This window comes from Hordeum vulgare, chromosome 1H (genome assembly GCF_904849725.1).
Source record: "Hordeum vulgare subsp. vulgare chromosome 1H, MorexV3_pseudomolecules_assembly, whole genome shotgun sequence".
Taxonomy (NCBI): domain Eukaryota; kingdom Viridiplantae; phylum Streptophyta; class Magnoliopsida; order Poales; family Poaceae; genus Hordeum; species Hordeum vulgare.
In genome coordinates this window covers 496,141,536-496,157,253 of record NC_058518.1, presented here as the reverse complement: position 1 = coordinate 496,157,253, position 15,718 = coordinate 496,141,536, and the positions used below count along the sequence as shown (strand labels likewise).

At 46.1% G+C, this 15,718-nt stretch overlaps 1 protein-coding gene across 1 annotated transcript; it reads right to left on the bottom strand.

The window, feature by feature from the left end:
* Positions 1–361: 361 nt before the first annotated feature.
* Positions 362–15,364, bottom strand: LOC123401896. Its single transcript, XM_045095758.1, has 4 exons — positions 14,974–15,364; positions 1,350–1,489; positions 574–1,245; positions 362–484 (listed from the first exon to the last, which is right to left on the bottom strand). The coding sequence occupies exons 1-4, from the start codon at positions 15,362–15,364 to the stop codon at positions 362–364; spliced, it is 1,326 nt and encodes a 441-aa protein (XP_044951693.1).
* Positions 15,365–15,718: the final 354 nt, after the last annotated feature.

Sequence of the window (15,718 nt, the reverse complement as noted above, 5' to 3'; positions counted from 1 at the left end):
CTTTATTAGGGGCCCACAACGTATATATAGAAAAGGATTTGCCCTCGACATCGTTCAACATTTGAATGCCAATTTAACACAGATAAGTCGTTCCAATCACTCGAAACGCGATACTAGTAGTTAGGGAAAACGGAAAAAAAATCAAGCAACTAAAAGGGAAAAATTTCAAGCAACTGTGTAAACTGATGGACAGTGGCTTCATTCAAGCAACTGAGACACGATTGCAAGTTTGCACGACACAATCCTAAGCTAGCAGAAATGTCTTCTTGACATGTCCCGTTTTCGCATGTTCCGTCACTCTGATTGGGCTTTCGGAGCCGCGGGCTCCTTCTTGGCGGCAGAGGTACTGACACCATGGCGGCTACAGTTGGTGTTGTCGCGGTGTCGCCGCGTTGGTGGTGACACTCTTCTTTGGAATTGGAGGCAAGAACACACTGCTGAGAGCATTGCGAGTAACCATAGCAGCTCTTAGAAGCTTCAAAACCTGTTGCCATAAAAAAGCAGCCGTTGAGAACATAAAAAACTGGAAAAGGGGAGAAAAACAAGTACTTCTCTTGCCTTGCTGGCTGATACCTGGGTTTTGTCAAGGGTTAGCTCTTTCTCCACAAGCTTTCCCTTGGGAATCTTGGCTGCACGTATGGCTTGGAGACTCTTGGCTAAGGAGAAATCGACGATATGCAGATCGTCGGTCACCATGAAGTTGATGGACCCTCCATTGACATAAGCCCCATAAGAAGCTTCATCTCCTCTTTTGGGGGATTTTGGATTCATCTCGTAAAGAGAACGTGGAGAATTATGACATCTCCAAGGTAATTCTTCTACTTGGAGCACATTACTGCTGCAACCAAAGAAAGGGGCCAGCTTTGGGCATAGGAGTAAGCTTCTGCAGTCTTCTTTTACACACCCTGCTCCATTTACACTTTTGTAGAGATTATCAAGACATCCATTTGGTGACAACTGACTATAAGTCTTCGTTACAGAACCAACAGGAATACAAAGGAGGCCAAACAAAAGATCAACCAAGTCTTGTTTAACTTCCGCATACAACACCGAGGAATTATCCTTTGTCTGAACAAGCCTTATCGATATCGGTTTGAACTTAGGCTCAGCCTCAATTGCTTGTGGTGCGAACAGAGTGTGAGGAAGCTGGTAAGAACTCGCACCAATCGGTGTTATAGCAACATCAAAATATAGGCCAGTCAAAGGGTGCTTAGACAGTAGCGCTCTCCTAAGCAAGCTAATTATCTGGAAGAAATAAAACATAACCATAAGTGAATGGAAATTTTCCAATTTGCACTATAGAATCCGTGGAAATTTTAAATCTTAAAAAACAAGGTAGAGAGACAGACCTTATTGGAATTGAGATGTAGCACCTCCTCCTTGATATTCAGTTGTTCATGCAGCACAAGCTTGTCCATGAGGAAGAACATGAGGCTCGTAGAGGAAGGAGCAACCTGAAGATCATCCGTGATGATGAACTTCCATCCACCTTTGGAAAAAATCCCATCCGCAGTTTGTTTACCATCACCGAGAGTGATCTGCTGTAGAAGTTAATCATGTTGTTTCTTTAGGATTAGGAAAGAAAGCCAAACCGAGTCCTAGTAGTATTAGGATTCCTAGTCCTAGTCTATTTCTATAGTCCCTTGTGGACGTGTATAAAAGACACCGTAGGGGTGTTGATTGTAACACCAGAAAAACGAAAAGCAATACAAAGCAACGAGCCTTTAGGCATCAAATCCATCGATTAGTTTTATTCGTGTCGCTAGTTACGCAAGTTCCGTCAAGTAGCCGGCCGAAGCAAGAATCGCGTAGGCACGCCTGTACAGCTGCATACGCACGTTCAAAAGCCAACAATTGGTATCTAGAGCCTCGACGATCTACGATCTACGATGACGGACAGCGACGCTGAGTCGGTCAAGTCCGGCAGCGGCGGTGCCAAGGCGAACAAGAACGGCGACAAGGTGAAGAAGGGCGTCAAGTCAGCAACCAGTGGTGGAGGAACGAGCGGCGCCAACGTCCACGCGCATCGCAACATCCCCATCCAGTACCCGATGCTCAGTGACGCCAACTACGGCGTGTGGGCGGTGAAGATGAAGATTATTCTTCGATCCCTTCGAGTGTGGGAGGCCATCACGGACGACGACGTCGACGAGGAGCGCGACGAAGGTGCCATGGCCGCCATAGCCCAGTCCGTGCCGGATTCCGTACTAATGACATTGGCGAAGTTCGAGACGGCAAGAGAGGCGTGGAACGCACTCAAGGAGATGAGGATCGGAGAAGATCGCGTCACCAAGGCTCGGGCACAAGTGCTGAAGCGCCAATTTCACAAGTTGCAGATGGAGGAAAGTGAATCGGTGAATGACTACGCCATGCGTCTTACTACTTTGGTGGGAGAGATCCGCGCGCTTGGTGCAAAGCTCGATGAGACCGAGATCGTGGAGAAGTTTTTCAGTTCAGTGACTGATAAATTCACGTACATCATCGGCACGCTCGAGCAGCTTTACGACATCGACGACATGACCATAACGGAGGCGATCGGACGATTGCGGACATGGGAAGAAAATGCTCGTGGCTGTCGGAAAGGCAAAGGAGGAGGTAGTGACCAACTCATGTACTCGCGCACAGATTGGGAGGCCCCAAGTAGCAAAGGAAGGCGTGACGATGGCGAAGGCTCAAGCAACACGAAGGGCGATGGACAAACCGGAAAAGGCAAAGGAAAAGGCAAACCACAAGGTCGTGGTAAGGCGGGCCAATCTAAAGAGCAGAAACCACGGAACTTGGACTTGTCCGAGGTCAAGTGCTATAACTGCAATAAGATGGGTCACTTTGCGAAGGATTGTCGAAAGCCTAACAAGCGGGAGATCAAGGCAAATTTGGCAAAGCAGGAAGACGAAGGTCCAGGTCTTCTGATGGCCGAAGTTTGTGATCTCGCTGAAACGGTGGTTGTGAAACCAAGCCGGAAGGTGCTACTTCTGTTGGAAATATGCCCTAGAGGCAATAATAATTAGTTATTATTATATTTCTTTGTTCATGATAATCGTTTATTATCCATGCTATAATTGTATTGATTGGAAACACAATACTTGTGTGGATACATAGACAAAACACTGTCCCTAGTAAGCCTCCAGTTGACTAGCTCGTTGATCAAAGATGGTCAAGGTTTCCTGGCCATAGGCAAGTGTTGTTACTTGATAATGGGATCACATCATTAGGAGACTCATGTGATGGACTAGACCCAAACTAATAGACGTAGCATGTTGATCGTGTCATTTTGTTGCTACTGTTTTCTGCGTGTCAAGTATTTGTTCCTATGACCATGAGATCATACAACTCACTGACACCGGAGGAATGCTTTATGTGTATCAAACGTCGCAACGTAACTGGGTGACTATAAAGATGCTCTACAGGTATCTCCGAAGGTGTTAGTTGAGTTAATATGGATCGAGACTGGGATTTGTCACTCCGTGTGACGGAGAGGTATCTCGGGGCCCACTCGGTAATACAACATCACACACAAGCCTTGCAAGCAATGTGACTTAGTGTAAGTTGCGGGATCTTGTATTACGGAACGAGTAAAGAGACTTGCCGGTAAACGAGATTGAAATAGGTATGCGGATACTGACGATCGAATCTCGGGCAAGTAACATACCGAAAAGTTTCGGGCTCATCGGTAGTGTACCGGGAGTGCCGGGAGGGGTGACGGGGACCATCGAGAGGGGTGTCACGCCCCAAGGGGTCTCATGGGCTATGGGAAGAGATAAACCAGCCCCTAGTGGGCTGGAATAAGTTCCCACTAAGGCCCATAAGGTTTGAGAAGGAAAAAACACAAGGTGGAAAGAGTTTCCAAGTGGGAAGGCGGAATCCTACTCCAAGTAGGATTGGAGTAGGACTCCTCCACCTCAAATTTCGGCCAAACCTTGAGGGTTTGAGGCTGCCTCCTCACCTCCCTCCCTCCTATATATACTGAGGTATTAGGGCTGATTTGAGACAACTTTTGCCACGGCAGCCCGACCACATACCTCCACGGTTTTACCTCTAGATCGCGTTTCTGCGGAGCTCGGGCGGAGCCCTGCTGAGATTAGATCACCACCTACCCCCGGAGCACCGTCACGCTGCCGGAGAACTCATCTACCTCTCTGTCTCTCTTGCTGGATCAAGAAGGCCGAGATCATCGTCGAGCTGTACGTGTGCTGAACGCGGAGGTGCCGTCCGTTCGGCACTAGATCGGAGCGGATCTTGGGACGGATCGCGGGACGGTTCGTGGGACGGTTCGCGGGGCGGATCAAGGGACGCGAGGACGTTCCACTACATCAACCGCGTTCACTAACGCTTCTGCTGTGCGATCTACAAGGGTACGTAGATCGGAAATCCCCTCTCGTAGATGGACATCACCATGATAGGTCTTCGTGCGCGTAGGAAAATTTTTGTTTCCCATGCAACGTTCCCCAACAGTGGCATCATGAGCTAGGTTCATGCGTAGATGTCTTCTCGAGTAGAACACAAAAGTTTTTGTGGGCGGTGATGTGCCTTTTTCTGCCCTCCTTAGTCTTTTCTTGATTCCGCGGTATTGTTGGATCGAACCGACTCGGACCGACATTACTCGTACGCTTACGAGAGACTGGTTTCATCGCTACGAGTAACTCCGTTGCTCAAAGATGACTGGCGGGTGTCAGTTTCTCCAACTTTAGTTGAATCGGATTTGACCGAGGAGGTCCTTGGATGAGGTTAAATAGCAATTCATATATCTCCGTTGTGGTGTTTACGTAAGTAAGATGCGATCCTACTAGATACCCATGGTCACCACGTAAAACATGTAACAACAAAATTAGAGGACGTCTAACTTGTTTTTGCAGGGTATGCTTGTGATGTGATATGGCCAACGATGTGATGTGATATATTGGATGTATGAGATGATCATGTTGTAATAGTTAATATCGACTTGCACGTTGATGGTACGGCAACCGGCAGGAGCCATAGGGTTGTCTTTAAACTAACATTTGTGCTTGCAGATGCGTTTACTATATTGCTAGGACGTAGCTTTAGTAGTAATAGCATGAGCAGCACGACAACCCGTTGGCGACACGTTGATGGAGATCATGATGATGGAGATCATGGTGTGACGCCGGTGACAAGAAGATCGTGCCGGTGCTTTGGTGATGGAGATCAAGAAGCGCATGATGATGGCCATATCATGTCACTTATGAATTGCATGTGATGTTAATCCTTTTTGCACCTTATCTTGCTTAGAACGACGGTAGCATTATGAGGTGATCTCTCACTAAAATTTCAAGACAAAATTGTGTTCTCCCCGACTGTGCACCGTTGCGACAATTCTTCGTTTCGAGACACCACGTGATGATCGGGTGTGATAGACTCAACGTTCACATACAACGGGTACAAAACAGTTGCACACGCAGAACACTCGGGTTAAGCTTGACGAGCCTAGCATGTGAATACATGGCCTCGGAACACATGAGACCGAAAGGTCGAGCATGAATCGTATAGTTGATATGATTAGCATAGAGATGCTTACCACTGAAACTATTCTCGACTCACGTGATGATCGGACTTGAGATAGTGGATTTGGATCATGTACCACTCAAATGACTAGAGAGATGTACTTTTTGAGTGGGAGTTCTTAAGTAATATGATTAATTGAACTAATTGTCATGAACATAGTCTAATGGTCTTTGCGAATTACGATGTAGCTTGCACTATAGCTCTACTGTTTTTATATGTTCCTAGAGAAAATTTAGTTGAAAGTTGATAGTAGAAAACTTTGCAGAGGATTGTCCTCGTTGCTGTGCAGAAGGCTTATGTCCTTAATGCACCACTCGGTGTGCTGCACCTCGAGCGTCGTTTGTGGATGCTGTGAACATCCGACATACACGTTTCTGATGACTACACGATAGTTCAGTGCAAAATACTTAATGGCTTAGAAGAAAGGCACCGAAGACGTTTTGAAACGTCACGGAACATAAGTGATGTTCTAAAGAGATGAAATTGTGATTTCATGCTCGTGCCCTTGTTGAGAGGTACGAGACCTCCGACAAGATTCTTTGTCCACAAAGTAAAGGAGAAAAGCTCAATCGTTGAGCGTGTGCTCAGATTGTCTGAGTACAACAATCACTTGAATCAAGTGGGAGTTAATCTTCCAGATGAGATAGTGATTGTTCTCCAAAGTCACTGCCACCAAGCTGTGAGAGCTTCGTGATGAACTATAACATATCAAGGATAGATACAATGATCCTTGAGCGATTCGCGATGTTTGACACTGCGAAAGTAGAAATCAAGAAGGAGCATCAATAGTTGATGGTTTGTAAAACCACTAAGTTTCAAGAAAGGCAAGGGCTAGAAGGGATACTTCGTGAAACGGCAAAACAGTTGCTGCACTAATGAAGAGACCCAAGATTAAACCCAAACCCGAGACTATGTGCTTCTGTAATGAGGGGAACAATCACTGAGGCGGAGCAACTCTAGATACTTGGTAGATAAGAAGGCTGGCAAAAGTCGAAAGAAGTATATTTGATATACATGATGTTGATGTGTACTTTACTAGTACTGCTAGTAGCATGAGGGTATTGAATACCGGTTTGGTTGCTAAGTGATTAGTAACACGAAATGAAAGCTACGGCATAAACGGAGACTAGCTAAACGCGAGGTGACGATACGTGTTGGAAGTGTTTCCAAGGTTGATATGATCAAACGTCGCATGCTCCCTCTACCATCGGGATTGGTGTTAAACCTAAATAATTGTTATTTGGTGCTTGCGTTAAGCATGAACATGATTGGATCGTGTTTATTGCAATACGATTATTCATTTAAAGAGAATAATGGTTACTCTATTTTCTTGAATAATCACCTTCAATGGTTTACTGAATCTCGATCGTAGTGTTACACATGTTCATGATATTGGTGCCAAAAGATACGAGGTAATGATGATAGTACCACTTACTTGTGGCAGTGCCGCTTGAGTCATGTTGGTATAAATTGCATGAAGAGGCTCCATGCTGATGGATCTTTATACTCACTTGATTTTGAATCATTAGTGACATGCAAATCATACCACATGAGCAAGGCCTTGTTTTCATTGAGATGAAATAAGATAGTAACTTGTTGGAAGTGATACATTTTGATGTATGCAGTCCAATGGGTGCTGAGGCACGTAGTGGATATCATTATGTTCTTACTTCAATGACGATTTGAGTAGATACTGGAGTATTTTGCTTAATGAATCACAAGTCTGAAATATTGAAAAGTTCAATTCTGTTTCGGAGTGAAGTTCGTCGTAACAATAGGATAAACTGTCTACGATATGATCATAGAAATGAATATCTGAGTTACGAGTTTTGGTACGCAGTTAAGACAATGTGGAAATTGTTTCGCAGTTCATGCCACCTAGAACATCATAGTGTGATGATGTGTCTAAACGTCATAGCCACACACTATTTGGTATGGTGCATGCTATGATGTCTCTTATCGAATTACCACTATCGTTTATGGGTTAAGCATTAGAGACAACTGCATTCACTTTAAATAGGGCACCACGTATTTTCGTTGAGATGACACAGTATAGACTGAGGTTTAGAGAAATCTAAACTGTCGTTTCTTGAAAGTTTGGGGCTTCGACACTTATGTGAAAAGTTTCAGTCTGATAAGCTCGAACCCAAAGCGGATAAATGCATCTTCATAGGATATCCAAAAACAGTTGGGTACATCTCCTATCTCAGATCCGAAAGCAAAGTGTTTGTTTCTAGAAACAGATCCTTTCTCGAGGAAAGGTTTCTCTCGAAAGAATTGAGTGGGAGGGTGGTAGAACTTGATGAGGTTATTGAACCATCACTTCAACCAGTGTGTAGCAGGGCGCATGAAGTTGTTCCTGTGGCGCCTACACCAATTGAAGTGGAAGCTGATGATGGTGATCATTGAGCATCGGATCAAGTTACTACAAACCTCGTAGGTTGACAAGGTCGCGTACTACTGCAGAGTGGTACGGTAACCCTGTCTTGGAGGTCATGTTGTTGAGCAACAGTGAACCTACGAGTTACGGAGAAAGCAATGGTGGGCCCGGACTCCGACAAATGGCTGGAAGCCATGAAATCCGAGAGAGGATCCATGTATGAAAACAAAGTGTAGACTTTGGAAGAACTACTTGATGGTCGTAGGACTATTGAGTAAAGATGGATCTTTAAAAGGAAGACAGACGACGATGGTGATAAGTCACTATTAAGAAAAGCTCGACTTGTCGCAAAGATGTTTCCGACAAGATCAAACAGTTGACTATGATGAGACTTTCTCACTCGTAGCGATGCTGAAGTCTGTTAGAATTATGTTAGTAGTTGCTGCATTATTTATGAAATATTGCACATAGGATGTGAAAACATTGTTTCCTCGACGGTTTCCTTGAGCAAACATTGTATGTGATACAACTAGGAGGTTTTGTCGATCATAAAGATACTAGCAAGTATGCAAGCTCCAGCGATCCTTCAATGGACTGGTGCAAGCATCTCGGAGTTGAAATATACACTTTGATGAGATGATCAAAGATTTTGGGTTTGTACAAGGTTTATGAGAAACTTGTATTTCCAAAGAAGTGAGTGGGAGCACTATAGAATTTCTGATAAGTATATGTGGTTGACATATTGTGGATCAGAAGTAATGTAGAATTTCTGTAAAGCATACAAGGTTGTTTGAAATGAGTTTTCAAAGGAATACCTGGATTGCGCTACTTGAACGTTGAGCATCAAAGATCTATGGAGATAGATCAAAAGCGCTTAATGGAAGTTTCAACAAGATGCATGCCTTGACAAATTTTTGAAGGACTTCAAAATAGATCAGCAAAGAAGGAGTTCTGGGTTGCGTTGTAAGGTGTGAATTTGAGTAAGACTCAAAACCCGACCACGGCAGAATAAAGAGAATAGACGAAGGTCGTCTTCTATGCCTTAGCCGTAGACTCTAAAGTATGCCATGCTGAGTACCGCACCTAATGTGTGCCTTGCAGCAAGTCTGTTAAGAGGTACATAGAGTGATCCAGGATTGAATCACTGATCAGCGGTCAAAGTTATCCTTAGTAACTAAATAGACTAAGGAATTTTTCTCGATTATGGAGGTGGTTAAAGAGTTCGTCGTAAAGGGTTACGTCGATGCAAGCTTTGACACTAATCCGAATAACTATGAGTAGTGAAACGGGTTCGTATAGTAGAGTAGATATTTGGAGCATTTCCGAATAGCACGTAGTAGCAGCATCTATAAGATGACATAAAGATTTGTAAAGAACGCACGGATCTTAAAGTTTCAGAACCGTTGACTAAAACCTCTCTCACGAGCAAGATGTGATCAGACCCCAGAACTATATGGGTGTTGGATTCGTTGAAATCACATGGTGATGTGAACTAGATTATTGACTCTAGTGCAAGTGGGAGACTGTTGGAAATATGCCCTAGAGGCAATAATAATTAGTTATTATTATATTTCTTTGTTCATGATAATCGTTTATTATCCATGCTATAATTGTATTGATTGGAAACACAATACTTGTGTGGATACATAGACAAAACACTGTCCCTAGTAAGCCTCTAGTTGACTAGCTCGTTGATCAAAGATGGTCAAGGTTTCCTGGCCATAGGCAAGTGTTGTTACTTGATAATGGGATCACATCATTAGGAGAATCATGTGATGGACTAGACCCAAACTAATAGATGTAGCATGTTGATCGTGTCATTTTGTTGCTACTGTTTTCTGCGTGTCAAGTATTTGTTCCTATGACCATGAGATCATACAACTCACTGACACCGGAGGAATGCTTTGTGTGTATCAAACGTCGCAACGTAACTGGGTGACTATAAAGATGCTCTACAGGTATCTCTGAAGGTGTTAGTTGAGTTAATATGGATCGAGACTGGGATTTGTCACTCCGTGTGACGGAGAGGTATCTCGGGGCCCACTCGGTAATACAACATCACACACAAGCCTTGCAAGCAATGTGACTTAGTGTAAGTTGCGGGGTCTTGTATTACGGCACGAGTAAAGAGACTTGCCGGTAAACGAGATTGAAATAGGTATGCGGATACTGACGATCGAATCTCGGGCAAGTAACATACCGAAGGACAAAGGGAATGACATACGGGATTATATGAATCCTTGGCACTGAGGTTCAAACGATAAGATCTTCGTAGAATATGTAGGATCCAGTATGGGCATCCAGGTCCTGCTATTGGATATTGACCGAGGAGTCTCTCGGGTCATGTCTACATAGTTCTCGAACCCGCGGGGTCTGCACACTTAAGGTTCGACGATGTTTTATGCGTATTTGAGTTATATGGTTGGTTACCGAATGTTGTTCGGAGTCCCGGATGGGATCACGGACGTCACGAGGGTTTCCGGAATGGTCCGGAGACGAAGATTGATATATAGGATGACCTCATTTGGTTACGGGAAAGTTTCCGGGCATTACCGGAAAAGTTTCGGGCTCATCGGTAGTGTACCGGGAGTGCCGGGAGGGGTGACGGGGACCATCGAGAGGGGTGTCACGCCCCAAGGGGTCTAATGGGCTATGGGAAGAGATAAACCAGCCCCTAGTGGGCTGGAATAAGTTCCCACTAAGGCCCATAGGGTTTGAGAAGGAAAAAACAGAAGGTGGAAAGAGTTTCCAAGTGGGAAGGCGGAATCCTACTCCAAGTAGGATTGGAGTACGACTCCTCCACCTCAAATTTCGGCCAAACCTTGAGGGTTTGAGGCTGCCTCCTCCCCTCCCTCCCTCCTATATATACTGAGGTATTAGGGCTGATTTGAGACAACTTTTGCCACGGCAGCCCGACCACATACCTCCACGGTTTTACCTCTAGATCGCGTTTCTGCGGAGCTCGGGCGGAGCCCTGCTGAGATTAGATCACCACCTACCCCCGGAGCACCGTCACGCTGCCGGAGAACTCATCTACCTCTCTGTCTCTCTTGCTGGATCAAGAAGGCCGAGATCATCGTCGAGCTGTACGTGTGCTGAACGCGGATGTGCCGTCCGTTCGGCACTAGATCGGAGCGGATCATGGGACGGATCGCGGGACGGTTCGTGGGACGGTTCGCGGGGCGGATCGAGGGACGTGAGGACGTTCCACTACATCAATCGCGTTCACTAACGCTTCTGCTGTGCGATCTACAAGGGTACGTAGATCGGAAATCCCCTCTCGTAGATGGACATCACCATGATAGGTCTTCGTGCGCGTAGGAAATTTTTTGTTTCCCATGCAACGTTCCCCAACAACTTCATGAGGAAAAAGTGACACCAAAGTTATCCGGTGATCAGAACGTGTCGTGGTATCTCGACACGGGTGCCAGTAACCACATGACGGGGTGCAAGGAGAAATTCCTCGAGCTGGAATACGATGTTGAAGGCTCGGTCAAGTTCGGTGATGGTTCAGCTGTGGAGATTTGCGGGCAAGGATCTGTCCTCTTTGAGGGTCTCACAGGCGAACATCGCATACTCACCGGAGTGTACTACATCCCACGGCTTCGCAACAACATTATCTCTATTGGGAAGCTTGACGAGAATGGATGCAAGGTGAATATCGAGAACGGAGTGATGACGATCTTCGACAACCTCCGAAACGTGCTAGCTCGTGTTAATCGCACACGGAATAGGCTCTATATCCTCAACCTTGATCAATCTCAACCGGAGTGTTGGCTCGCCAAGAGTGATGATGATTCATGGTTATGGCATGCTAGATTTGGACACGTTAACTTCTACGCCTTGAAGAAGATGTCAAAGATGGAGATGGTATCCGGGATGCCAGTTATCGACCATGTTGATCGAGTATGTGACGGGTGCTTGGTTCGAAAACAGCACCGCAGGCCATTCCCTGCTCAGTCTACCTATCGTGCAAGTGATGCACTCGAGCTGCTCCATGGTGATCTATGTGGCCCTATCACCCCGGCAACTCACGCTGGAAAGAAGTATTTCTTCCTTGTGGTAGACGACTACTCGAGATATATGTGGGTCGTTCTCCTACGGTCTAAAGATGAGGCGTTTGAAGCGTTCAAGAAGTTGAAGGCTGCAACGGAGATGGAACACAAGTTGAAGGTTCGCGCTCTACGGACAGATCGCGGCGGAGAATTTACGTCGAATGAGTTCAACGACTACTGCGAGAAGATTGGCATAAAGAGGTTCCTCACGGCACCTTACACGCCGCAGCAGAATGGGGTCGTTGAAAGGCGCAATCGAACCGTCGTTGACATGGCAAGGAGTTTACTCAAGAGCAAGAACCTGCCGGGGACTTTTTGGGGAGAAGCTGTCTCGACGGCGGTCTATCTTCTCAACCGGGCTCCAACGAAGGCGGTGATCGACAAGACTCCGTATGAAGTAATTTACGGACGTAAGCCGAATGTGTCTCATCTACGGACGTTCGGGTGTGTGGCACATGTGAAGACGACGGAGCCGCATCTCTCAAAGCTTGCCGATCGTAGCACCAATATGATGTTCATCGGATACGAGAGGAGTTCCGGTACCAAAGCATACCGCTTCTACGATCCACAAACCAAGCGTCTACGGATTTCACGCGACGTCGTGTTTGAAGAAAACCAAGCGTGGAATTGGAGCGCCGCAGCCGACAATGCTCCAAATAGTAACATATTCACGGTTGAATTTCCAACTGATGATGATGCAGGGGAGGATGTCCAAGTGGTTGATAAGATGCCCGACCAAGGTTACCACAATGGTAGTGATCATCATGGTGCCGACACCGACGACGACGTGCATAGGTCGCAAGGAGATAGCGACAACGAAGCGCACGGCACGGGTGGAGATCTCGACGACAACATCGACAACGAGGCGCATAGTGACGATGACAATCAAGATGATCATGATCACGACGACTACGCCGACGACGCGGATGTCGATGACACACCCGAGACTCAACCATCTTTCTCAAGTGCATCAACATCGACACAATTTGTGTCACCTCCTTCGCAGGCCACAACGGATTCCTCAGGGCCTCGTCGCTACAAGACCCTCAAGAAAGTATACAAGTACACAAAGCCAGTTACGCTCGAATACTCCGGACTATGTATTTTCGGAGTTGAGGAGCCGGCGAACTTCGTAGAGGCGAGCAAAAGTCCTAGTTGGACGCACGCCATGGATGAGGAGATGAAGGCGATTGAGAGCAATGGCACGTGGACTTTGGTAACCCGACCTCCAAACCAAAAGACGATAGGTTTGAAGTGGGTTTACAAGTTAAAGAAGGACACGGAGGGTGCCATTGTGAAGTACAAGGCAAGACTAGTTGCAAAGGGCTACGTACAACGTCAAGGAGTTGACTATGATGAGGTGTTTGCACCGGTTGCTCGAATCGAGACGGTGAGATTGCTCCTAGCTTTGGCAGCACAAGAGGATTGGAAGGTTCATCATATGGATGTTAAATCCGCTTTCCTCAACGGCGATCTCACAGAAGAAGTGTACGTGGAACAACCCCTTGGCTACGAGAAGAAAGGTGAAGAAGGGAAAGTTTACAAGCTCAAGAAGGCACTTTACGGGTTGAAGCAAGCGCCAAGAGCTTGGAACTCAAAGTTAGACCGAAGTCTGGTCTCGCTCAGGTTCAAGAGATGTCCTTTCGAGCACGCAGTCTATACAAAGAACTCCAAAGGCTCAATGCTAGTTGGAGTTTATGTCGACGATCTGATTATCACCGGAGATAGCGTACAAGAAATTGAACGTTTCAAGGCGCAAATGAAGAACAAGTTTAGCATGAGCGATCTGGGATTACTCAACTATTACTTGGGCATCGAAGTGAAGCAAAGCTCCGGAAAGATTTCCCTATGTCAATCGACTTATGCGGTCAAGTTATTGGAAAAGTGTGGCATGTCAGATTGCTACGAGACACAAGTTCCAATGGACCAACGTCACAAGTTGAGAAAGTGTAGCTCAAATCCGCCGGTGGACACCACAATGTATCGAAGCATTTTGGGCAGTCTAAGATATTTGGTGCATACCCGACCTGACTTGGCTTATTCAGTCGGGATCCTGAGTCGTTTCATGGAGAATCCGACAACTGAGCACATGAGCGCGGTCAATCAAATCTTGCGCTATGTGAAAGGTGCCATTAATCTTTGTTGCACGTACAGAAAGGGAAAGGAAGGATTGATCCTTCATGGATATTCAGATAGTGACATGGCAGGTGATGTTGATGACCGAAAGAGCACAACGGGCATGGTTTTCTACCTTGGCCCGAATCCGATTAGCTGGAATTCTCAGAAGCAAAAGGTGGTGGCACTGTCTTCATGCGAGGCAGAATACATAGCGGCAAGCACGGCGGCTTGTCAAGCAGTGTGGCTGAGAAGACTCCTAGCTATTCTTGCAAAGCGGGAGGTGCAGAAGGTGTCACTGAAGATCGATAACCAAGCCGCAATCTCGTTGTGCAAAAATCCGGTTCATCACGAAAGGAGCAAGCACATAGATACCCGGTTCCACCATATCCGGGAGTGCATTGAAGAAGGGTTGATCGAGGTTCAACATGTGAACACGAAAAAACAAACTTACCGATATTTTCACCAAGTCCCTCGGTCGACAGAAGTTCATCGAGATGAGGAGGAAAGTCGGAGTGCAAGAAGTTAAGTCAAGCAACAAGATTAAGGAGGTGAATGTAGAAGTTAATCATGTTGTTTCTTTAGGATTAGGAAAGAAAGCCAAACCGAGTCCTAGTAGTATTAGGATTCCTAGTCCTAGTCTATTTCTATAGTCCCTTGTGGACGTGTATAAAAGACACCCTAGAGATGCTGATTGTAACACCAGAAAAACGAAAAGCAATACAAAGCAATGAGCCTTTAGGCATCAAATCCATCGATCAGTTTTATTTGTGTCGCTAGTTACGCAAGTTCCGTCAAGTAGCCGGCCGAAGCAAGAATTGCGTAGGCACGCCTGTACAGCTGCATACGCACGTTCAAAAGCCAACATCTGCGGCCATCTCCTAGTGCCATTCATGGTAACACCACACCTGCAAGTAACATCTCGGACTGTGCTGAAGTACCTTTCATCACAGGCCCCATATCGAGCGCACACATATATTGCCGTCAGATCAGCGTCGTCGACTTTGACTTTAAGCCGATCGCAGTGAAGTGCCGCGGCATTGACAGGACGAAGGAGCATGGCCTTGCAATCCTTGGTTTGGAAGTGTTCTTCGCCGAGACTCTCCACACTCCTGTACAGCTCGTCCAGGCACCAGATCTCAGACTGCCTGTTGAAGAGACGGATGATGGTGCCGAGAGGCAGCGTGAGGAAGCTGAAGAGGATGTCCACAAAGTCCTTGTCGGATTCGGCGAACAACACCCTCTTCTTCTCCTTGTTGATGAATAGCTTCACCGCGACGGTTGGTCTCGACATGGCGTATGCAGTGTGCAGGTGGACGCTCGTAGTCAGTCCTGAGGTGTCGTGCTACTTGTGAAACTAACTGATGCGCAGTTTAACTCTATACAGCCCTTAAATATCCACCATGGATGGGCATGGGGTGGGCATGGTTTAATGCTTGCGTGGAATCCGAAGGGTGCTAGAGGCTCTACACGAAGAGTCATGCTAGTGTAAATGCTAGGAGTAGTAGTAATCTTTACCTTTCCCAACAAGAAGATGGTTGAGCTCCCCCGTACTTATTTATCAGACTTCAAGTGACAGGATGAGAACTTTTTTTTTAGAGAAGACAGGATTAGAACTAGTTAAGGTTCATTCACATTCCATGCAAAG